The 25109-nt window shown below is 40.7% G+C and overlaps 2 protein-coding genes across 5 annotated transcripts; one reads left to right on the top strand and one right to left on the bottom strand.

Annotated features, from left to right (window-relative positions):
* Positions 1-1029: 1029 nt before the first annotated feature.
* lamp2 (lysosomal-associated membrane protein 2) lies at positions 1030-13468 on the top strand. 3 transcript variants are annotated; one of them, XM_005913159.3, is made up of 9 exons: positions 1030-1248; positions 4050-4162; positions 5822-6032; positions 6123-6284; positions 6374-6711; positions 6807-6917; positions 7245-7299; positions 7386-7553; positions 12273-13468. In XM_005913159.3, the coding sequence occupies exons 1-9, from the start codon at positions 1209-1211 to the stop codon at positions 12413-12415; spliced, it is 1341 nt and encodes a 446-aa protein (XP_005913221.1). In that variant the 5' UTR covers positions 1030-1208; the 3' UTR covers positions 12416-13468. The 3 variants fall into 3 exon arrangements, with proteins under 3 accessions (XP_005913221.1, XP_005913220.1, XP_005913222.1); XM_005913158.3 differs by having other exon boundaries at positions 1031-1248; positions 11193-13468; XM_005913160.3 differs by lacking the exon at positions 12273-13468 and adding an exon at positions 8627-9010 and having other exon boundaries at positions 1035-1248.
* Positions 13469-16691: 3223 nt separating this feature from the next.
* atp1b4 (ATPase Na+/K+ transporting subunit beta 4) lies at positions 16692-22623 on the bottom strand. 2 transcript variants are annotated; one of them, XM_005913155.3, is made up of 9 exons: positions 21910-22107; positions 21720-21776; positions 20987-21203; positions 19337-19465; positions 19112-19216; positions 18573-18772; positions 18010-18066; positions 17818-17910; positions 16692-17721 (listed from the first exon to the last, which is right to left on the bottom strand). In XM_005913155.3, exons 2-9 carry the CDS (start codon positions 21771-21773, stop codon positions 17560-17562), a joined length of 1017 nt encoding a protein of 338 aa, XP_005913217.1. In that variant the 5' UTR covers positions 21774-21776; positions 21910-22107; the 3' UTR covers positions 16692-17559. The 2 variants fall into 2 exon arrangements, with proteins under 2 accessions (XP_005913217.1, XP_005913216.1); XM_005913154.3 differs by lacking the exons at positions 21720-21776; positions 21910-22107 and adding an exon at positions 22495-22623.
* Between the last annotated feature and the right edge of the window lie 2486 nt (positions 22624-25109).

The following is a 25109-nucleotide window of genomic DNA, read 5'->3' as shown; positions in this document are numbered from 1 at the left end:
AGAGAGTCTAAGTTAAACAGATGTTATCGGTGTGATGCTGATTATGTGATGGACAGATGGAATATTTTATATTAAAGCAATTTACACCTTGTAAGCTTAAATATAAGCTAAAGTTTGTTTTTAATGGGATGGCTTCTATAATCCCATTTTCTATATTGTCTGCTCACGTTTTTTTTTTGTTTTTGCAATAATGGTTATCCATCAATCCACAGAAAATAACATCTCTTTTTTTGAGCCATACAGTACTGCGCAAAGGTCTTGAGGCATGGTAATAAATAGGTGCTGTGATTTATTGAGGCAGTAAACATACATGGAAATACAGTTAATAAGAGGAATTTCTTTTCCTTTTCTTAAGGACACGAGTTTCAGATTGTGACCATTGACTGTAGATAGTTTTAAGCCTCCAGGTTGTTTAGTCCTGCACTAGTCCAATTTGCTCAAATCTTTGTCAAAGGTCATTGCTCACCATGTCGAGATATGCCAACTTTTCAGCTAATAGGTCTTTGAGAATTGGAATGTCGTTGGTGTAAAAATCCAATTTTATATTTTTTTATAGATCCAACTAAAGACACGAGAACAAATGATATGCATTTTTTTGACAGGCTGCTAATAACAAGCTGCCTAAAGACAGTTTGAAATTGGTTCTTTTCCAAGTTGTCATGTTTATCCCTCGAGTTAGGTCCCTTTTTATGCTTGAACAATTAATAAGTCAGTGTTAAGTGGCTTAACAAAATGTCCAAATAAAAACTCTGAAAGATCTTCAGAAAGCCTGGAAAACTATTACTCAAGACCACTTCTGAAAACTTCCAAAATGTAAAGAAATGCAGGTTAGCTCAAAACGTTTGCACAGCAGCGTATTTCTCGTGAAAGTTCACTTTCGTTAACTGAGAAGCCGAGTCCGGCATAAAGGGAGGTATCTAGTCACCCTAATTATAATAGTATGAAATCATTGGTGAAGATTTTATGAGGCGCCATTAAACACTTAGGTTCGTGTGAGCTTTAAAACGCACACGGGCCAATAATTAGTCCATCAACGAGATTTAGGTGTGGGCCTGGCTCCACACCTCTTATAGGGCTGGCACGTCAGCGTCTGTCATATGACTGTCATTTCCTGGTATCGTCGGCGGTAGCTGCAGCCAAACACCACTGACTGAGCGTCTCCGTCGGTTGTTTTCTCTCCAGCGGCTGACCCTGCAAACTGCCCAGCCATGATGTCTCGCTGCCTTTTCTTTTTTGTGTTTGGAATCGGTAAGTGTCTTCAAAATAGCTTAACTTAAAGAAGTGGGCTGGGGGGGGGGAAATCGCTCACTGTTTCTGAGAAGTGGCGTGATTAAACTTCTGGGACGCGCCGGGCCTGTCGCTTCAGGGCTAAATCTTACTGCTGTTCTGGAAAGGAAAATTGCAGAGTATAAACGTAGTTGAAGATGTGTTCAACTGCACTGACACAAACGTGTTTGCTTAGAGTGAGTATAAAGTACAGGCCTTAAGCGGTTCAGTCGTGATGGTTAGCCGTCGTAGCTTCTTGGCTAATTGTTACATACGTCAACACTAAACTGAAACGCAGCCAAGCGGTCGCATGTAGCTTTCAGATTTACACATATATAGCTGCTTATTTTATTACCGGGGAAAAAAAACAAAAACAAAAAAAACGGCAACAAAAAACTCAAAAATAAAAAGTAGCCATTTCCGCGTTAATTTTGCAGCTAATGTTTTGGACAACAATTGCTAGTGTCTGATGGCTTGGTGATTAGATAACACCAGGTTTAGAAGCGAAAGTTCCAGTTAATCATGAAGCCTAAACCCGTCGGAGTCCTATCCTCTGCTAGATAATACTGGCCTAAAACAGATCAAGGTTACAAGAGCAGAAATGAATAGAAAGTGCGACATTAAACGAGCCGTGGGTCCGATAGTTAGCATTAGCTTTTTGACAGTTTGCTGGAAATTGGCACGTGACCGTGAAGCTCAAACGATTTACCGTAGAGCTAAAGTGTAGCATAAAAAGCTAAGCAAATGCAGAGTAGAAATACAGATCTGGATTATTGAAGAGTCTTTGATTTTACAGACGCTTATTTGATTAAGTGACGATGACTTCTAATTGCTGGGCTTAGCTGGATAGATCGCTGTTTGTCTAATAGTTTTTCTGGAAAGTTCTGATCTATTGCAGGCTGATACGAAAATATGCCACCTTATCGGGCCCTGTTGCAACTATGCTGTGTACCTTCTTACTCTGATAATAAAGGGGGTATTTCAGTGCCCTGAAATTTGTTAAGGTATAGCTGAGATTGTATATCTGCCTGTAAGAGATTTCATGAACACTTGTGTCTTGTGGACTTTATAGGTTTATCACATTACCTGCAGACCTGAGATGATGAGAGCATGCGGTTAAAACCACAGCTGGCGTATAACTGGACTTCGGCCTTTGTTTAATTGCACGCACATTTTTGTGGTCCGGAGTATCTTGAGCATTTAAGTCTGTATTTGTAGTTGTGTGGGAGTTGTTTGGTTTTTCATTAATTCACCATAAAATGATTTCAAATGACTGTAAACCAGTAATGTGTTCACAAAGCAACTCTTAAGTTGTCAGTGTAGACAGCACACTGGTTCATCTCTTGAGTCGGGTGACTTGTTTGTCATGCTTGGATGATTCATAGGTCAGTGTCAGTTGGTTTCACAAAGGACAAGCATTTCTCTGAAAATGGTCAGGTTTAAGAACTGGACTAAACATGAATGACCTGTCCAAAGAGAAACTTTGAAAGACTTTTATAAAACTTGGAGAAATATTACTCAAGGCCACTATATTGTGTGTTTTTGAAAAGGCCAGGACTGGAAACTGAGACCTTTGGACACCATAATGCTGACACTCCTTTGCACTGGAGTCGCATGATTTAGGGGGGGGGGGGTTAAAAATCTAGGTTGGAGTTAAATTTTTATGTGCTTCCGAAGGTTCCTGGCTACCCTGCAATAATAGCTGTTGGCATTTAAATATTAAAGAAAAATTGTTTGCTTTAACAGATACTAAACTGGAACATCTTTTAGAAAGGAAAACGGATAATCCCGTCAGACCGCTCAGGAAAACACTCGGTTTAACTGATGGGTGACGCAGAACAAGTTTAAGCAAGTCTCAATTCAAATGTTGTTGTTTTGGGTTTTTTTTTTTTTTTTTTTTTTTTTTTGGGGGGGGGGGGGGTCATGTCATGTGATAAGCTGCTGATAAGTTTTCAGCCCTCAATAATAGGATGTGTTAAACCTCAAGCTTGGTGGCCTAAGCTACTGTGACTAAAAATTGGCTGCTTCTAAGGGTGACTATTATTATTTACGGTTTGCCATGATTAGGCTTGCGTTAGTAACATCTGTTGCTGTACATCTGTCATGAGTTTAACCTCCTTCAGAGAAGGCTGTAATGAAGGCAGGACCTACTATAGGTGTTCTCTTTAGCAGGATGACAAAATGAGGTTGGACAGGATGAACGACTTACTTAGAAAACGTCTTATCTGAGATCCCAACCTTGATAAGAAAGTTATGTTTACATGACCTGCACAAAACAACATGGTGATTTTGTAGTCCGTCTTATCAGTGTTGTAGTTCCACCACAGCAGACATACATGATCAACATTAATCATTAAATTATGAAATTGTTATAGTGTGTGCTCCATGGCGCTCTTACACATTTGCTTTACTTTTATTGCATATATATATATATATATATATATATATATATATATATATGTATATGTCATTTTCCATGAGCTGCAGCTTTCTGCTTCCTGAACACATGACCAGTCACATGAAAGTGACAACACACTTGGTATTGGACTGTTTTTTTTGGGGGGTTTTTTTTTAAATTAGGGTGGATTGGTGTGGCTTTTGTGAGACCCTGTGATTGAGTGATGTCATCTTCATAACTTTGCCCACTTGTTGGTCTGAAGGGACTGATTCCCATCCCCTCACTGACCTTTTAAAGCATAAAATGTAACAATTAATGTTTCTGATTAGTAAGAATTGTATGTACAGAAGAAAAAAAATACTAAGTATGCTCCTTTTCTTTCCAGTGATCCAGCTATCACATGGCATTGAGTTCAATGTCACAAAAGATGGAAAGTTATGCCTCTATGCCAATCTGGAGCTCACATTCTCGGTCACCTATGAAGATCTTGACAACCAGGTAGGTGTTTTTGTCTTAGCGATGTGAATCACGATTCTTAAGTCTACAGTAGTCCATATAAATACTGTGCTGACGTGTGATAGCAGCTCTGCTCTTATCAGACCACTTTAGCTGTGACAGTGTTTTTGTTCCAGTCATGTGAAGAGGAAATGAGGGGTTCCCTGAAAAAACATTTTTTGCTATTCAGTATTTTAGTTGGTGTTTTCCTGGTGGATATCCTGCTCTTGCAGTGTTGTCTTGTGAGGTGTTGTTTAAGTAATCTCTTAAAGTAAATTTTTGTTCTTTCTTTTAAACCCTACAATCTGATCTGTTTATCAAAATGCTACTTTTTTCAAAGTTTTCATATCTTAGTGGGGACATCTAATTGACATGATGCTTTCCCTAGCTGCTTACCCTAACCATAAAAAGGATGCCTAATCTTAACCCTTAGGTTAAAGTTAGGTTTAGGACAATTGTAACCCTGACACTAAAACCCTATTGAGTTTCAAATGCCTTCAACCTTGTTGGGACAGTCATTTTGTCCCCATAAGTATAGTAACATTCCAATTTCCGGTCCCCACAAAGATAAGTAAACATGGTACGCACACTTTTTTTTTTAAATTAAAAAGACAAGCTATAATAAAACAGATCCCCACAAATGATTTTTTTTTTGTTTTAAAACTTGTACTTTTTCCTACATTTGTCAACATCAGTCCATTAAAATGCCTCTAAAGACCGTAATCAACATGAGGAGGGGAGAGACCCTGTTTGCAAATCAAGAAGCATTTACAAACTCTGTGCTGTTCGGGCTTGTCAGGGCAGGTGAAATTTAAATGAATTTCCTCTGCTCTTGAAGCCTGCAGGATGAAGGATGGGTGCTAGTCATGTTGCTAGTCTTGATTTAACCAATGTTAAACTGCTATCACAAACTCCTGTCAAGTGTTAATAGACCAGGCTACTGTTGGCTAGTAGCTGCTAGTGTTAAATAAGCTTCATGTCTAAGCTCTATGAACACACGACAGAACTGGTTCCTTAATTTTGATTTGTGGTTTTCAGAATCTGCTTTTGTGCTGATCATTGGCGTTGACTGTATGTTTACTTGTATTTGTGTTTTTAAAAAGGGGAAAATATGGACATGTTGGCATAATTTAAAATCTAAAGCTGATTGGAGGTGGTCAGTAAACACGGACTGAAAATTAGAAGCTTGTTTTGCTCATAGATTGTATAGAAGATGATGCAGCTTCTGAGTCTAAAAAGTGAAGCCCTAGCAGAAATGCCTTAACACAGCTTTCTCTTTAATGACCAGCAGGGGGTGCCACCTGGTTGAAGACATCAAGAAATGCTTTCATGATAACTTCATGGTTTCTAACACTAATGTCATGTGATTGAAGTTTATTTTGGTAATTGGTCACAAAAGGCTAGTCAATGACCGAACCCTGGAGAATGACTATTCAGCCTAGCTTGTGACTGTGACGGCACTCAACTTGAGGATTCACAATAGCCATTCTGATTACCTGCATCCATCTTATACTGTCTGAGCTTACCCCTTGCTTGATTAGCTGTGGATCAATTTTGTTATTAATTTGAAATGTATTCTGTTTTGCCCATCTTACAAGTTAAATGTTAAACTTGTCAAGTGTGTCAGATTAAGTTCCTATGATCATTTACACTGTCTTTCAGACTCAGACAGCTGTGTTTGCTTTAACTGATGACGCCAATTCAACTAAAAGTACATGTGATGCCAAGAACTCAATGCTGATGCTTAATTTTGGAGAGGGTCACGCTTTCAGTATAACCTTCTCCAAGATTGAAGAAGTTTACGAGGCGGACGTAGTCACCTTTACCTACAATCTCGGCGACCCTGTCCACTTCCCTAACTCTAAATCAAAAGGTAACGTCTACATCTCTTGATGTGTATTTTTTTTAAAAACTTGGCGATAGATCTTCTTGCTGACTTTTTGGACTTTTCTGGATTTGTTAGAACCTACTGTGGCAAGAGGGCTTCTTGACATTAAAAACATAGGCATGGATACCTGCTACTCGTGCAAAAGTGAGGACCTGATCGAAAGTGGTGACGTCAACATGACGCTGTGGGATGTGCAAATACAGGCTTTTATCAGTGATGGCAACAAGAGTTCTGAAAGTAAGTACACGAGCTGTGATGCAGCTCATCCTGGCTGTAGCGTTTTGTACATTTCTGTTAACGTGGTGTTCTTTTATCTCCTCGCACAGTAAGCTCCTGTCCTGCAGATGAACCCATCTCAAGTACAACTGCTGCCCCTAATGCCACAACTACAACTGTCCCTACCACACTTGCCCCTAATACAACCACACTTGCCCCTAATACAACCACACTTGCCCCTAATACAACCACACTTGCCCCTAATACAACCACACTTGCCCCCAATACAACCACACTTGCCCCCAACACAACAACTATGCCTGTCCCTACTACCACCCCAGTACCCACTCTCCCTGTACCCAGTACTGGGAACTACAGCATCAGGACTGAAAATGGCACAGTCTGTCTGCTGGCCAACTTTGGCCTGCGCATTGGTATTAAGGGCGAGGTAGGTTTCATATACTCAGTTGTAACCCCCCCCCTTGACAGATAATTTATCATTTGTTGATTTTGTTTCTGTTCTGTCTGGCTTAAAATTTACAGGAAATGAATTTGGATCCCAATATGGCCAATGTCTCTGGATCATGTGGTGTCAACAGCAGTGAGCTTACTTTGGCATCTAAAAAAATGACTATCAGGTTTACCTTTACCAATGTAAGTCCTCAGAGGTAAAATCATTTATCTATGTGGTAGATAATGTTGCCAAACTTACCAAGGGTCACACTGCACATACTTAGCCATTTTACTGTCCTTAACATGACAACTCCACCTCCAGGAAAACAAAGTAAAAGGTGGTTATGTAACCTTGTATTATGAGTATTTACTTCAGACAGGAGGTATGAGAACCTAAAGTTATACAACTCATTAATTAAAGAGGAAAAATGCTTTTAAAGTGCTTTTATTTTAAATCTCCATGTCAGTGACGGGTAATGCCGTTGACTTAAACAAAGCCTTCAGTTTTCTGTTTCTAAACTTTTACAGGACACAAAGAAATTCCGCCTGCATGATCTGAACATCAGTGTCAGCACGAGCTCTGGTAACTAAACTATTCTCGTATAATCGCATACACCAGGCAATGCACTGAGAAGAAGGCAAACTATGTGCTGTCTTTCTTCCTTGAAGGTAATTTTTCTGTGGAGAACTCCAGCCTCAATCTGTGGGAGGCATCCATCGGCAGCTCCTACATGTGTAACAAGGAGCAGACTTTCAACATCACCGACACGCTCTCCATCCACACCTTCAGCCTGCATGTGCAGCCCTTCGGAGTGAACAAAGGTGTTTTCAGTACAGGTAGGTTATTTTTGAAATCTCCTGGTGTACAGACAGTGGCTGTGATCATGATCAGAATAAGGCAAGAATATTTTTTTATGGATTTATCAGTGCTGGTTAACAGGTTATTATTTAGGGAAGACATTAAAAAAAGAAATTCTAGTTGGTGTTGAGAACTGTTCAGTAATCATCCTCTCACAACTGTGCATAGTTGTGGATCTGTGACATGCTAGTTTTACCCGTTGGAGTTTGGACCCAGACCTCAATTTCATAAGATTGGTGACTTTAAAACAAGTTGTCTTGCATAATTTAAAAAAAAAAAGCAACCTCTGTAAGGTTCTCTTCATAGTGCTGACAAATCTCCCTTGCAGTGCTTTTCTTTTGGTGCATTGCACTTTTGTTGCTGATACAATGTTTAAGGTAATCGCCACCATTTGTAATTGCTGGAAGACTTATCATATCCAATCTAGGAGAAACGCAGCACCTTTAGACACAGTTGTGTTATCCTGTTAATTTATCACTCATTGTTGCACATGTTTGCTGCTGATTAGCCATTGCTGCTCTCTTCATTGTAACAGAATGACTTATGTTTTATAGTTGATGGTTAATGTGTGCACTGGCTAGGTTAACATCTGTGTGACTGCATTGAAATTCCAGCTTTAAGAGGTAAAGCTCTGTGCTGTTGCAAATCAATATCTAATAGTAAATACTATCAATATCAGTTCTTTTTGAGAACTACAGGCATGCTAGCACTTTAAATATCAGGTTGCCCCAGAGTGAGTTTTATACATGCAAGCAGTTTACTGACATCACTGAAGGAAGCTGTGCTTTTTATTACCTTTGTAGTCTTAAATTAAAGCACTAAACATCATGAAAATGAGGTCTGGTTCATCCACCTAATTACTTCATAAACATCTGCAATAACATCTGTCATTAAGTCTTGAGTTGAAAGAGATGAGCTTTTGGTGTCGTGTGCTCTAAAAACTACAGATAATCTGACCTGTTGTCCTGCTGCGTCACATGTCTGTCTCACAATGTTTGTTAATCACAAACGCACTGTTCTACCTGCTGACTGACTCTCTCTTTATCTGCAGCCCATGAATGTTCAGTGGACGACCCAAACATCTTAGTCCCAATCATTGTTGGCGCTGCTCTGGCTGGCTTAATTCTCATTGTAGTGATTGCTTACGTGATTGGTCGAAGGAAGACTTACGTTGGATATCAGACTCTTTAAATTCATATTGCAGTCGATCTTGTGATGTTATGGGGGTTCCCAAGCCTGGTCCTTGGCCTTCATGGTCACACATTCAGGAGTTGGTCTAAAACTAAATCTACAGTTTTGTGAAATGGCATCAGTGTGGAGGGGAATCTAAATTTACTGTCTGATCATTGAGGTGTAAAGTTTTGGTTATTTCATAAAGATGCAGGATTTTCTCTCAAGGGCCAGACTTGCGCTACCCCCCCCCCCCCCCCCCCCCCCCCCCCCCCCCCCCCCACGCGTACACAGTCTGTTTGTGGGTGTACCACTTTTTTTTTTCTCATGTTTGTTTTTCACCTGAATGTCTTTTCTGTTTTTGGTTGTTTTTGGGTTTTTTGTTTTTTTTTTTTTTTTTTTTTTTTTTTTTTATTGGTTAATGGGCAAGTGCAAGATCTATCAAGCATTTGTTCAAATTGGATATCTGGTCATGCAAAGTCTACCTTTTCATAAACGAAGCCCCCTGAACGTCTTCCACATTTCTAGCACAAGATGTGACCATGTAATTGGTTTCTGTAGGATCCTGCACTCGCTCAGCAGACATTCCCCTTTTTGTTTTTGTCTTTAAAACACATTTGTTTTCTTGTTTAACCCCCATTGAGAATTTGTGGAAATCAATTGAAAACCTCAATGTCACAGCAGCTTTTTTTTTTTTTTCTTTTTTCCTCCCTCCCTGGAAGTTCATTAACACAGATGAATGTCTGCTCCTTTTAAAAGGCTGTAGATGAATATGCCTTAGTCCATGTTTGCCCCTGTAGAGCAGGAGAAACATAAGATATTTGTCCTGGTTGTGGCATTGAACATATCAAGTAAGAGTAAAAGCACACATGGCGCTAATTACTTTAACAGTGGCTCACCAACAGATTATTGTGACGACCCCCAGAGTGACAAACCTGTGATGAAGCCATCATTAGTCATTACATTTGCACGTGCTCTGTTCAAACCGGAAGTTGTGTGGGGCAGTTTTCTCTCTTCCTCACTCAGAAGACATTTTGGCATTATGTTTAGAAAAGGGATCATACTATTGTGTAGATATTCGCTTTCAGCACAGATGATTCTGAAATGGGGATATTTGCATGTAAATGCACTTAAACACTCTTTATATTTTTCTTACGTTGACTCTGCTGTCACATGATCTCACCTGTGTAAGATTCTGGGCTTTGGCCTGAGCTCTACAGGTGGCTGCTGCTGGATCAGTGGGTGTTAAAGCCCCTGAAAACTTTGGGTTCAGAGCTCTGCATCTTTAGATATGTCACGAAACTGAGTAGGAATGACGACAAATGGTGCCGGAATGGTTTGATGTGTTGCACAACTCTCATGCCTCTCTCTAGCTCACAACTTGACACGTTCATATCATGTTTGGTTAATCTGTGTGCTACAACTCTTAACAAAGTAAGTCCAGTTTTCCAAATGCCAAACTGTTTGTTAGGTTTCAGCTTACCGGTCTCTTTAAGACCTCGGGCTGTAGTTTCATCTGATTATTCTAATAAATGTGCACACAACCACACAACTGCCAGGATAACTTTAATTGTTGTGCTGAAATTAGTGATAACTTGACATTAAATGGATTTTTAAAGAGGCTGAAAGTAAGTTTTCAGGACCTTTTGAATCAGGGAGTTGGATCAGAGTAGCAGTCGGGTATTGCAGGCCACAGAATGTGTTCTTTGTAATGACAGGCAGGCTGTGTGACACGACAGTAGCTGTATGTTAATTCAAGCGGAGTACTGTTTATTGTTCAGCTTGTCGCAGCCAGAGATCATTACTTTTTTTTTTTTTTCCCCAAGATGCTTGTGAAATTCTGCTTTTTCCAGGTCACTGTATATGCATATAGTTAATGGCACTTAAGAGCTTTGACTTTTGCTTGTGATTGTTGCAGTTTGTATTTCAGCTTTGTACAAGTTGCCATGATGATGAAGATGGTTTTGCAGCATTAAGAGTTTTAATTAGACACTTGTCAAATCATCTAACAAGCTTTGCTCAATAACTTTGTCCTGTGCATTCAGTAACTCACTGCTTACTCGCTGCGTGATGTTTGGCTGCTTAATTTCCCTCCACTTGTGGAGGAGACGTGCACACACATAAAGGGAATCTGTGCTGCAAGACAATCTCAGTTGTTGTTGTTGTGTGTTATGTGGATGCAACTGATTTCCTCTGCATTCTCTCATGCTGTTAGCTATAATAAATTGGATTTCAAATTGTGTCAACTGAGCTTTTTAGTGTTTTCTACAGAAATAAAAGAATGTGCTGTTGAACCACTTGAGTAAATGTTTATGCTTTTAATACCTGGGAGATTTACTTGTCAGACCACTTCTATCTTTCGGCTGTCCTTTCAGTAACCATATGTTTTATGTCCTATGTTAAGCCTGTGAGACATTCACCTCTCTGCTCTCTTCACTCCTGTTTAGCTGAGGAATGCCTGGCTGATGGGGAGAGCTTCCTTGTTCCCATAGCTGTCGGAGTTGCCCTGCTTGTTCTCATTCTTATTGTTCTGCTGGCCTACTTCATCGGAAGAAGGAGAAGCATGGCCACCGGCTATCAGTCTTTCTAATTTCTCATTTAGAGCTTTCAGCTATACAAAGGATAGTTGCTGCCTTTGACTAATTGTGGGGAAAAACTATTATGTGTTTATGTAGTGTTGATGGGTGTTCAGATTGCCTTCTTGCTGAGAGCCAAATTGACGCTGTTCTGTCTGTAAATTTGAAGCTACAGTTTAGCCTCGCATAAAGACTGGAAACGCTGAGACTGCATCTTTAGATTTAACTGAAGTCTGTGCCAGCAGCTCAAAAGTTTTCTACTTGAATCCTACCCTGAACTCGGCCACACTTCGGCTGATGCAGAGACTGCCAGCTCCTTAGAATAAAGGCTGTGATGTTGATCTAACGTAACCATGAGTGCCATGTAAGCCAGGCAGTACAGTAGTGCCACCATTTCTTGCAGAGAATGTTTTTTAAATTAAATGTTTAAGATGCACAAATTAAGCAGAATAAATAAATCTGAACTAATTTCTTGGCTGGCGGTGGTTAGATTCAGAAATCTTTTTTTTTTTTTTTTTTCTCTTAATGGCAACAAACAACTTGTACATATTAAAATCCACAGGTTGTATTAACGGTCTTTTCAGATTAACCTGTTAATGAGCAGACTTTAAAGATGCTGACATGACCAGTTTCTAGTGTTTATGCTAAGCTGTGCTGACCAGCTTTGTATAAGAGCGGCATTAATTGGATTTGGCAAAAAGGCGTTTTTGTGTATCTTCCAAACCTCCATCACTTACTGCACTTACTTTAATAACTATTACACTGACTCAAATCCTTTTTGTGTTGACGTATTTATCCCCACCACCACCAAAATCAACACTACTGTCATGTTGCTGATTGCTGTTTCCTCTTCTCACTGCTTCCTGCTGCATTTCTAACCCAAACTTCCTCTCTGAGTGTTTTTCCTCCTAAAGCACTAACCTGTCCTTTCTGTGTCTCTCTTTCTGTCAGCTGAAGAGTGCTTCCTGGATTCTGATTTGAGCTTTTTGGTGCCCATCGCAGTTGGCGTGGCACTCAGCTTCCTAATCATCCTTGTGCTTATCTCTTACCTGATTGGTCGGAGGAAGAGTCGCACTGGCTACCAGTCCGTATAATTCAGCCCCGCTGCGTCTTCTGCCCCTTACAGCTCTTTAGGGGACAAAAAAAAACACCTTCCCAGCACTCTCCTGCCCAGATTTATGCTCTCTTCAGTTTCCCGTGAGACAGCGTCTTAAAAAAATAACCTTTCAGCTTATTTCGCAAACCCCTTTCAAATTTATCCCCTCCGTTTTGCTTTATTGCCAGTGACTGAATAGAGTACCAAAACATTTATGATCGATATTGCATCGTTTGATTATAGATTGCATGTTTTAAAAGTTAAATTTATGGCTGCGATTAGCCTTCCACTTCCTCCTCCCTTCCCTCCGCCACCCCAGAGAGGCTTTTTGCTCTCGGTTTCTGTGCTGTATAATATATGTGTAAATTACTCTTGTATAGAATGAATGACACTGATTTTTGATGACATGAATGTACAAGCAAGCTAATAGAGCCACTGTCATTAATTTCCCAGACATTCATATTTTTCCACTGAGTCGCTAATTGTATTACGCTCCATGTAACATGAACCTCTTTTTGATGCACACACTTGGTCACTTGTAGCTCAATTAAAGGGACGATAACAGGACACTTAACCAGCATTGGGACCACCTTTGTTTAGTTGTGTTGTTTTCTGGTTTGAGTTGTTTCTCACTCACGGTAGGAGATTTATATTTTCCTGAAATGAACATTTGTTTACACATGAGTACTTGGTGAGTTAATCATGGTGGTGTCCCCTCGTAACCCTGTGATATTTGAAAAAGCTCAACAAACGCAGTAGACTCAGGCTTACACCGATCGCCCGGATCAAACCGCATACTAGCCCATCCATGTCCTAGTACACTAACGACAGGTGAAGTTCAGGTGTGAAGACGACGTTTCCTCGAGTCGCACAGTTTCGTTCATGTGATTCTGAGCGTCCGGTCACTCCCCGACAGTTTCGTGCCTTTCTGTTGTGCACCTCTCGAGTTGCTTGCTTGAAGCTTGTCTCCATCTGATGAAGAATGTGATGTGATGAGCTTGTTTGACACAAGTGGGGAACAAATTAAATAAAGTTTGGTTCTTGTTTTGTATCATTGTCATTTTTTTTTTTTTTTTAAACTGTTTGTACTTTGCTTTACTTGTCAAGGTGCAGACTTAGCTAGAAAAACTCATCTCCTGACTGCTGTCCTATTGATGCTTAAAGCAGCGTCCCTTTAAAGTCTTTGGTGATAACCTGCTTTAAAAAAATCTTCAGTGATAATGTTGTTCTACTTTATGCTCTGATGGTTTTAACATCTTATCAGCTGACTTTGCAAACCCTCTGGATGGATTGGTAGTCCACATTTTATGATAATCAAACTATTTAGTTCAAAACTTTTAAAAGATGGATGTGAAACCAGATCATGTATTTGTTAGCCTGACAGCATCCTCAGAATACTTCAGGTGAAGCACTCTACCTAGGTTAATATTAAAATTAGAGGAGCGTTTCATAAACACCAGGCCATCTAAATGTTTGGGGAGTTGGGTTTTTTTTTTTTTCCTTCCGTCGTAATCATGCAAAACTAAATGTTTCAGAAAATGTTCACACAACGTTGCCAAACATTACCACCTCCTCCTCTCAGTTACTCCCTTTAGGGATCGCCACCACGGATCACCCGAGCATCTTCCACCTCTGTCACACCAACCCTCTGCATGTCCTCCTTCACTACATCCATGAATCTTCTCTGTGGTCGTTCGTTTCCTCCTAGCTGGTCGCTCCATCTTTAACCCCCTTTATCCAATATATCTACTGTTCCTCCTCTGCACACATCCAAACCATCTCAGCTTTGTTCTCTAAATTTGCCTCAGTCACTCACGCTGCGCTTTCCTTCATCTTCAGCTCGGCCTCCTGTCATTTTGGCCATACCGCCATCACCAAACCATGCATCAGAGCTGGTCTCGCTACTCTTCTGTCATGAATCAGCCCTGATATTCTTCAGCCTGGTTGCACTCTATTCACCTCTCTCATGCACTGCCCATTGCTTTGGATGGTTTACCTCAAGTATTTCTAATACTTCACTACCTCTACTCTTTGCATCTTCACTGTTACACCTGTCTCCCTCGTATTCACACACATGTATTCTGTCTTGCTTCCACTGACCTTCATTCCTCCATCTCTCCAAGCGCTTTCACCTGCTGCCTTCTCTCCCTACAGACCACAATGTCATCTGCAAACATCATAGTCCACAGAGACTCATGCCTGACCTCATCAGTCAACCTTTCTACCACCATAGCTTCATGGTCAGGATTCATTTAACCTCAGACACACTGAACACCTAATGGGTCTCCACCCAACCTGTGCTTAAGGTCACATTTGTCAGTGGATTGTAATTTTGATTAGTTTAGTTTCTTGTCAACCGGTGACAAGAAAACGTGTTACTCTACTTTTAGTACTTAAGAAATTAAAATAACCTGTGAACCTGATGAGCTGCTACTCTAATACTCTCCTCTAATGCAGGGATATCAAAGTCATTTTATACTGTGGGCCACATACGACCCACTTTCATTTTAAGTGGGCCAGACCAGCAAAACACTCCTTTCTGTCAGGTTAAGATGTTTACCTTCAAATGTAATCCCTGAGATATCTTAACACACAAAAAAGAAATGCAAATCATCTCTGCTGCTAAGAAATAAATGTGTGAAATTGCTCATTCACCGGACTGTCCTGTCATAAAATAGAACTTTTTTTTTTGTTTTTTGTTTTTGTTAACCGACAGAAAAATGTTATTTTTTCAGAAAATGGAAATTTTCTTTCCTTTAATTGATCATCTTTTAGTTAATTACTTTGGTGTGGTAAGGGTGGAGGCCTTTATCATTTAGAAATGTTATAACATTTAAAATGTTTTATAATGCTATAAAAAGCCATCTAGTGGGCTTGATTGGCATTCTTGCTGGGCCATTTCTGGCCCCTGGGCCTTATGTTTGACACCACTGCTCTAACGCAATCTGTTAATGTTGTTTGGAGGATGTTTTCCCACCTTAAAATCATTGTGGGAATGTTTCATAAAAGATTAGAGTATAATCTGGTACTCTAAGCCATGCTCAACATGCTGCAGGGAGAATGTCTTAGTTTAACTTTTAACGTTTCAGGAACATTATATAAAGAAAAAAAATCTACCCTCTCTGTGTTCTTTGAATAATTAATTAAAACGTGCTCGATAACCTCATTAGAACTTGTAGGTGACTATTGCCAGTGTCGTAGGAACTTTCCCTACAAGCTCGAGAGTCTTGTGACTAAACTGCATTCAAAGGTTAACGAGTGTAAACATTTACACTGCTGAACGATCAAATGGCCTAAACTGTGCATTTGACTTTGATTGGCTACCTGCTTTTTATGACCTGTAACAAGCACGCACAGCCGTGACTCTCATGCCAGCTACTGACATGAAAACAAGTTGACCCTGGAGTTGCACAATGCTGAACTGATATGGAGACGAGTATCAATGCTGACTTTGTATAAATGGGTTTCTGACAGTTTATCTGAACTTGAAGCAAAAATGTAGACAAAGCGTTTGAGTGGTACCCCCTCTTTTTGTCAACAACACAAAGAGCTGCTGCACTGGGGCATGAAAAGCTAAGAGTGAAGTATAAAATGAAAACACGATCCTCCCTTTGGTAGAGCCCCCTCGTGTTAATCTCTTATTACTCTTCAGTTCCTGGATGCCTGCAGTTGTATTACCCTTATCCATTCCAGGGCTTCTTTAGCCAATGTTTCAACCTGCTTCCATGTCCTGTGCTTGGGTCCTCATTATACCTCCAATTACACATTTTACTAGAATTAAATTTTTGTGGTTAACGATTCAAAAAGTCTGAGAACCGATTCCTTACACTTACCCTCCAGTGGATGGTAAGCGTGCTGATTGGCCTCTTTGGTCGACACCAGCATAAAACACAGCTGTTGAGATGCCAATAAAGTTGGTACTGGAAATTTGAATGTACGTAATCAGTCTCACTCTAGAATGATGGATTTAAAGTTGTTTAGAAACGCTTCCCAAACTGATGGGCAGCAATAATTACTTCTCTAAGATCACTGCTGCTGTCTTTCTTGCTTGGTTTGTGGTTAATCAAGTGCATTTTGCATTTGAGCAGCAGCCTCTTACTTCTTAAGGAAGCATTAAGTGTTTACTTTATAACCTCGTTTTATAGCAGCTGCCTCTGTATAATACGACATTCTTTAAAAATATGAGACTTCTGCAGTAAATCAATTTAGATGTTGTAGCAACATGTCAGAGTCTGTGTAGGCTGTTAGTGATGTGGAAGAAAACTTGCAGTACATACCAGAACACTGTATTTATTGTAAGAGCTAAATAGGAATAAATACAACACTGATACCAAGTTTAGTAGCACAGTTCAGGCATGATTAATACTATCACAAAATAGTTATAGCATAATTAAAACGGTGCAGACCTTTGACAAACTATTTCACAGCACAGTGCGTCTCTTTATTGATCAGTCATGTATAGTATTTCATTTTCCAAAGCGAATGTTTTTTACAAAAGAAGAAGTGATACTTTATCATAAATGTATAATACTGCTCTATTCAACAAAAATATAGTAATCATGTATTTGCATTTATTATGTCTTTTTTTTACTGTGTAAGTACAGTACAAGTCCTGCTTTCAGTGTTTGCATGATAGTTCTTTGAATTCTTACAATATACATGTTTGAAAAATATAATGCAAAACAAATTAGTACACTTGGTCGCATAAAAATGTGCACAAAAACGTACGATCTAACCTGAAAGAACTCTAGTTCCCTATTAATGTTTAATTCATAATTGGATTTGCATAGCCAGAAACTCTAACTAATGGGCAGAGTGTAATTTAGTGCGATTAATCTCACTAATCATTACAAAATATCAGGAATCGAACAGGAATAACTCGCTCTAGGCACTCGTTCCTGTGCTCAGCACTGTTTGTTGTGGATGCAGGTGCCAGTAGCACACTCGTGGTACAAAGAAACAACAAAAAACACGAGTAAATACCTACTTCTTGAGGATTTTGTTTCACAGCAGAAGATATTTAAGTGAAAGACGAGGACAGGGGCAAATTACATATCTCGTGGAAAATAACGGTTCAGTATAAATCTTGTCTCGTGAATGTTTTCCTGCCTCGTCTTGTGAGCGTCCTGCGACACCTTCGCCTTACGCTCCGACCTCCAAGGAGAAGGTCACGCTGCCCAGGTAGCGGTCAGTGGGAGAATCGTTAATGATGCCCTTTCCGTTTAGTTTGCATTGTACTTGGATGTTAGCGCCTTGCTGCACGCCCGTAAAACGTACAGCCACGACTGGTGAAGAGTAGTTTACCTGAGAGACGAGAGACAGAAGATTAAGACGCGACGGGTGTTTTAAATTCGACTGCTGCTGCAGCAGTTCCCCGACAATCATGAAACTTTCACTCACATGTCTCAGCTTCCCGTAGTATGGATAATACTTGTTTTCAAAAATGCTTTTGGGAAAAAACTCCATTTTTCCCAAGACTTCTGGTGGTCCTTTCTGAGAGAGAAACTTAAAATAGTAAGTCTATTTTACAGACTTACTTATTTTTATACACTTTCAGTCATGAGTCAAAGAATCAAGAAAGGAAAACTTTACCTTAACGCCACAGGTCACATTTATCGGTTTCCCCTGACCAGGTAAGTAACCGAGGATCTATTAAAGAAGAACAAGAGTAAGAGGGGAAATGTCTCACTCTGTAAGCACAAATGTAAAGATGCACCTTTGTGGATTCATCTGACAATGTCTTTACATTTAAAAGTGAAATATTCCATTTTTTTTAATATGCCAAAGCCTCATTTTCTCTCTTGTAGTTTTTCCATCCTGCATTGTTTGCATGCACACGCTATGTATCATCTTTGTCCCAAACTGAATTAGATAAGTAATTTTTTTTTTTTAAGGCACAGCTGATGGTGAGTTTCCTTTGCCCTCCTTGTGGGGCACCGACTGTTTCTGTTTGCAAGAAAAATCACAAGTAAATATGTGAAAACATTCAAAAATGTTTCTAATTAGGCATGAAATAAGCACCCAATGACAAAAGGCTTTCTCTCTGTCTTACCTAGAATGACCACAAGATGTCACTCACATAGTAAATTGATAGTAAAATTGATTCACAGTACAGTAATCTGGATTTCTGATATTTTAAAATCCATCTTTTTTACCCGGTTCATTCGAAGGAGGATGCATGGCATTCCCTGAGAATAGCCAAAGTTGGCGTCCTGCAGCCCTGAACACTGGCCCAACCAGGACCGCTTAAACTGACACGCTTTCCGCTCTGCAGCCTCGTCCAAGTCGTCCTGCATGAAGTATGTCTCCTTATCACAGGGAATATTCTTCCTCTGCTGAGCAGCATCGTTATACGCTGAAAGTACAGAGCAGAGAGAAAGGGGGAGGGAGAATGAGAGAGAGAGGAGGGCATAAATAAACCTTTGCAGTGCCCTGCCAGGCGCAGGCCTCTGATTAAGGAAGCCTGACAAAAGATGATTGTGAAAAAAAAAAACACCCAGGACTGAATAGCAACCCTCTGCCCACAAAGAGGCTTCCCTTCCCAGCATGCCCTGCAAGGACCAAATAGAAAAAAGAGGGACAAAGGCAGTGAAGATGAGGATTAACCCATTCCATGTCTCTTCATTTTAAACAAACTCAACAACCTTGTCAGACCTCCCAGCTTTGACCACCCCACCTCGATCGCATCACTCACGTCTTAGATATTCCTCCATAGACCTGGCGTACTTCCTCCAGGATTTGCGATCAGATGCGTTAAAAGCAATCTCATGGCCTTCTAGGTGCGGGGCCATCGTCATACCTGCCAGTGGAGACGCAGAGACAGTCAACTGTGCTGAGATTCAGGGAGAAGCAACAGACAGAAGGACAGCTAGAGGGACAGAGAACAGAGGAGGTGGTTTGAGTTTGGAGTTATAGTTACCTGGTGGCATCACTCTATCGTTGAAGGTGGGGTGGTAGGGACTAATAGACCACATGAGGCAAAACAAACAGCCGCCAAACATGGCTGCAAGAAACAAATAAAGTGCAGCATAGAAGAGTAGGATGAGGCCTGAATGGTGAGAGTGAAGAAAAAAATAAAAAGAGGCATTAGGGAGTACTTGCACAAATGTGGATTACATAACAGACAACACAGCTCCTGATAAATTACATCTGATCTGAGTGAAGGGGAATAACGAACCATGAACAATTCCCACTTTGCTCAGGCAAACCATTTGGTCTGTCTGGACTCCAGCTACTGTCCTTGATCAGGACGGTCACTAATTTGTTTAGGAATAAAAAAGCACTGTGGTCCCCTCGTGTCTGCATTTGCGAATAACTCCACTGGCTTTGGTATGAAACCCATACTTAGCTAAAGCACGGACCTCGTGCCAAAGAAATCCTGAGAAATAGCACTGGTCTGCAATTTTCAATTAACAGTCCATTAGCTACTAATCAAGCTAAACGTGTCCTAAATAAAATGGCTTTTGCTGTGTGGGCAATTTCACAGGGGACTAGCTGTAGCCAGCGTTGCGTCCCCTGAGCCACAAAGGCCTTTCTGTTTGAGCTCAGTGAGAATTCTCCCAGCTGTCCTTTCACTCAGGAACACAGTGAACCTCCGGTTGCCATCGTAGTGAAGGTCCTTTTGCAGCCATAGAGGCACAGCCAGCTCCAAGGAACCCCAATCACCCCACTCTGGTATTGTGTCCCCTCTTACACACTCGTCTCACAGGACACGCAGCACAGACTTCAATTCGGGGTCTTTCTTCAGCAGACACATGGGCCCCACTCTTCCACAAGTGTGCACACACACTGGTTATGTGGCCCGGGGATCCGGCATTGCAGCTTATGCAAGTAACACACACTTTCCTTAGAAGTTCTTTCTGCACACAGTTGGATCATGTTTGCCATTGTGTGAAAAGAGAGGGGGCTCAACAGCATCACATAGCAACTACTCTGGTTATACCAAGAGGTTGCTCCATCACCACTGACTCAACAAACTCGTCCAGTGTGTCGCTCATGCCAAAAAAGTTCTCCAGCGCCCAAAGCTCAATTTGGCAGTTAGATTTACAGGGCGGGGGGAAAGAACATGAACACCTCTACGTGTTTTACTGCAACTGAGAGGCCACAAGCATGTTAAGTTCAGCAATGAGGTCGCCAAGGCTTTGGGAAAGAGGCTGTGGAGAGCATGGTAAGATGTAGAGGAATGTGTTTCCTGGCCAATGTGAGGCCTTGAACAGTGCGTCCCGCTGGGGAATCGTCCCCAGGCAGTCTGTTTTTGTCGGGACACTCTGAATCATCCATGCACCTATGTAAACATTGAGCATGAGGACACACACACACACACTCGCAGCACAGTGAGCTCCGTCACTGGACTGGAAAGACATTTCTCACCCTAAAACTATCGCTGAGTGCATCTTAAAAACACACACACACTGAACCATCACATTTGCTTGTTATTTAGGATGATTAACTGTGTTGCACTCAACATTAAAAGTGTCGTTATGGTCATATGCACTAAAAAATATATGATACAAAATGTCCCTTCCCCATAACCCAACAGCAGAGAATTTTTCTTTCTTCATCAACTCACTCCAGCTCTTCCCAGAGCGACCCATGAATTCGTTGGTCTCTGCATTCCACAGGTATGTCTTCAGGTCGTCTATTTTCTGGTGGAGCGTCCTCTTGGGAATCGGCCTGCGCTTCCATCTCTCAAAGTTGAGGTCTTCCTGCTCTAGAGGCTGATGCTCGGCCAGCTCCTCCTGCTCTTCCTCCAGCTCTTGGCCATGCTTGAGTATCACTTTGTGAGGCTGGTGGAAAGAAGAAGAGAAAAAGCCCTCACCACACATATTCTAAACTGCTGAGTTCTACAGTGAAACCTATTTGCTTTTCAAATTACTGCAGGAAAAAAATGGCATGCCTCCTGATCTGAGTATGACCGATAACATAAACTGCCAGACAGCGCTCTGCATATTAATGAACTGATGGTCCTGTCCTCCGTTTCTGCAAATTATAAACCCGCTGGTGACCTTGTGGCACTCGTTGGGAGAGCTGACCTCCTCTGAGTGGACCCTCCTGCTTGGAGCAGCAGCTGCAGACAGCAGAGCTGGAGGGTCACTCTGACAGCCAGCTGTTACTGAGTCTCAGCATCCAGAGGCCAGGACACACAGATCCCAGAGGAGCCACGGGACACATCATTTGCGAGAGAGAGGCCTTTATAAGAATCTGCTGCTACGGGAGGATGGGAGGGGGGTTGATAACTTTGAGGTTCATCAAAAACGCTCATGAGCCAGAGGGAAAAAGAATAAAATAATCTCAGCACTCACAAGACTTCTAACAAGCTTCTCCTCAGCTCCTCCCTCTGTGGAACTGGGCTCCATATTCTTCGCAGAAAGAAAAGGTGCCAGTTAAACCAACCACAATCCACGGTGTCCATTAAATTACTTTTCAATTCAAAGCCAAGCTATCTGAAATACACAATCTGTGCTCTATCGATGAATGAAAAGTCGGACATACCTGAAGTTCTCTTTTCAATTAAAAAAACACGGATTAATAAGTCGAAAACCCTATTGGCCCCCAGAGGAAAAAAATATTATTTGTCAAAAAGTTTTGGGGGATTTCATTAGAAAGTTTTAGGCGTGCAGGGGGAACCGGGTGTGGAGAGCTTCCTTCAACTAGGCGCGCATCATAGTGAATGAGCGCTGGCCGGAGAAAAGCTGGGGGTGGGATGCAAAGTGCTTTTTCTTTTTTGGGTCCCACAGACGTTTTGGCAGCGGCCTGGATCACAGCACTGCATGCTGTACACGCACACCATCAGCCATTGTCTGCTAAGCTGAAGCAAAGCGTGAATACAATATTTATAGCCTCTCCCAGCACAAGACACTCAATCAGCGCCTGGCTGCGTACTGTAAATGCGCAAAGATCTTCCAGCAATTAACTATTTTTCAATTCTTAGTTAGATATCTTTGACTCGGGTGTTTATCTAACTTAAATCACAAATCAAATCAAAGTAAATCAATCATTAGATACACTCCACGCACGTGTATGCGCACTAATCCAGCTGTCAGCACCCACAATTTCAACGGATTACCATAAACTAACCTCTGGTGAAGTAGTCCTCATCCCTGATCCCATTAGCACTCCGGTCACGTACCGTTCTGTTACCCCCATACTAAAGTGGAAGGGGGGAACGTCCCTAAGAAGTTCCCCTCCTCCTTTTACATGAAAAGAGAAATTGCGTCATGGAAAAAGCAATTCTTTGAGATATGCGCGGCAAATCGTGCGTGTGTGTTAGAGCTCGCGTGTTTTACAGTAAAAGCCAAATAAGGATGTTTGCAGAGAACTAAAAGTCACAAAAATATATTTGTCAGTAGTTCTCCTGTCAGTGCAGATTAATAACCTGAACATGTCCTTCAAAAGAAAAGCGAGCAGGGGTGCTTCCAGGATTTTTCTGGGCAGCCGGGGCCCATAAAATCAGAATATTCCATCAGAAATGAAAATTGTTTGGCGAACACTGGACATTTTTTACATTCATTTGTATTGAGTAACTATTTTAAAAAATACTCCAATGTCACTTATGGGGGACATTCACATTTCATGCTCAGGGTCTGTGCACAGGCAGTGTATAAGGCTGTTTTTCATTTCGTTTCTTTGTTTGTGTGTGTAAATTACAGTTGTCCTGAGACAACGTGTAAACACAATTGTTGAAAAAGTAGCTCTCAAATAACATTTAAAATACAAAATAGCTCCTGAGAACCCCCCAAAATGCCCTTTTTCTCTTGTCCCAACTGAAAACCAGATTTCATGTCAAATAGAAGAAGTTATAAATCCACTTTTTTTGTTTTAATTATATTAACACACATTTCTTATAATTGTTAAACCAGTGTATCTAGAATGAAAATATTCTAAAGAACCGTAATTGTGCACTGCAAGTAAATATGCGCCACCCTATTACCAAAACCTATTTAGACTCAAAAAGTGTAGTCAATTCAAATAAACAAATGAAATAAAGTGTTACAGTAACCACCAAGACAAAATCAAATGGACTGAGCGATAGAACAGAACATATGGGCCTTACCTCTCTGGACCGTGTCTATATCCTGGACAGGTCAATGAATATAAACAGGATATTTAAAATAAATAAATAAAGTTATTCCCACTTTGCTTTCCACTTGTTGAATGATGGGAATGTTTGCTTACCCAATGCTATAATATTGTAAGTATACTACTTTGAGTATACTTATTATGACTTTTACTTAAAGGTCTAAATGTTTGTTTTTTCCATTTTGTAAAGCAGCAGAGAAAACTAATTTTCAGACTTTTATGTGTAGGAAATATAATTCCCTCCAACACCTTCCTTTTCTTGGACCCCCATCACAGAGCAGCAGGGAATTCATAGTGGCAAAACTTCCTTTCCTAAGAAGTGTTTGTGAATGCATCATTAACCCTGCTCCTCTAGTCCATCAAAGTTCGATTATAGCCCATTTTTCAGGATCGGCTGGTCTTTTGGGGGTTTCTTCTTGGATACAGGTATGTAGAAATTAGTTTTAATGTGTTGAGACTTACATTGAGAGTTGTTATAGTCTGATCGTGGTGTCTGTGGATCTGGTGCATTTCACTTGGTACGTGTTTGGCTGTCCTGTACCAGTCGTTGGTGAGTAATTGCAGTTTACTCCCCTGCTGCTGTTTGTTTAGGTTTTATTGTATTTTATTCTAGTTTTTAGGATAATACATTGAAATATACAGTGGTTTCTAGTTCAAGTGAGTTGCCTGGTCTTTTCATTGTTGATTACTTTTTCTTTTTAGTAAAGCAGAAGGTCTTTTTTGAGAAGCTGCGGGCACCTTTGGGGAGGTCCTCTCCCCTCATTTGTGAATAAAAGCACTGGGACGCAGGTGTAAGGGACACCGCTATGTTTGTCCAATTAGGACGTGGCAACTTATATCATGTGTTGCTTTAGCTGAGCTGCTATTTTTCCACTGTGTTTTAGAAATTTATTGAAAGAAACCAAGTCTGAGTGCTTTTGTGATAAATTGTAATTAAGGTCCACTTGAGTACATTTCCAGGGATGGAATTCCCAGGTGGCTTTTTTTTAAGTTGGTCTTTCTTCCAGTCCTCTTTCAGCTGTTCCTCCAACCCGCCACACTAGAAGAAAAACAGCTCCTGTTCATGATACTTCTGAGATTTCCTCACATTTCGACATGCACTCAAAAGCATCCCTGTGAATAAATGATTAACAGTTTCCCAGAACGTCTCGCAGTTCTTGAACGCAACGCTGTAGTTGTGACGGTTGGTGGCGCTCGCTGCGCGTCCTGAGGCTCACTAAACACCAAGGTGATACTTTTTTATGAGCTTCTCTAGAAGTGTGGATTTAAATCTTCGTAATATCAAACAAAATAAAATAAAAAAGATTTAAAACCCTTTTAAACTCAATTTGTCACAAAACAGGCGCTCAGTAGGATGTTTAATCCCTGTTTTCGGTGATAATTCACTGTCTAAGGAGCTTGCAAAGAAAAGCGTCTGGACTTCTTTGAGTTGCTTGAAGACGTTTCACCTTCATCCGAGAAGCTTCTTCGTTAATTCACTCTTACACCTCTTATTTATTTGTCATTTCTATTAAATCAACATCATTTTTGAAACTTCAGTCTTAATCTGAAAGGTTCAATTAGACTGATTTTTAATTTAAGTTGCCCTGAGGCTTGTAGTTGCTCCTCTTGAT

This window comes from Haplochromis burtoni, unplaced genomic scaffold (assembly GCF_018398535.1).
Source record: "Haplochromis burtoni strain Fernald_Lab_line unplaced genomic scaffold, NCSU_Asbu1 Contig_4, whole genome shotgun sequence".
Lineage (NCBI taxonomy): Eukaryota > Metazoa > Chordata > Actinopteri > Cichliformes > Cichlidae > Haplochromis > Haplochromis burtoni.
Note: the sequence above shows the minus strand (reverse complement) of the source record. Positions and strands in the feature narration are given on the sequence as shown.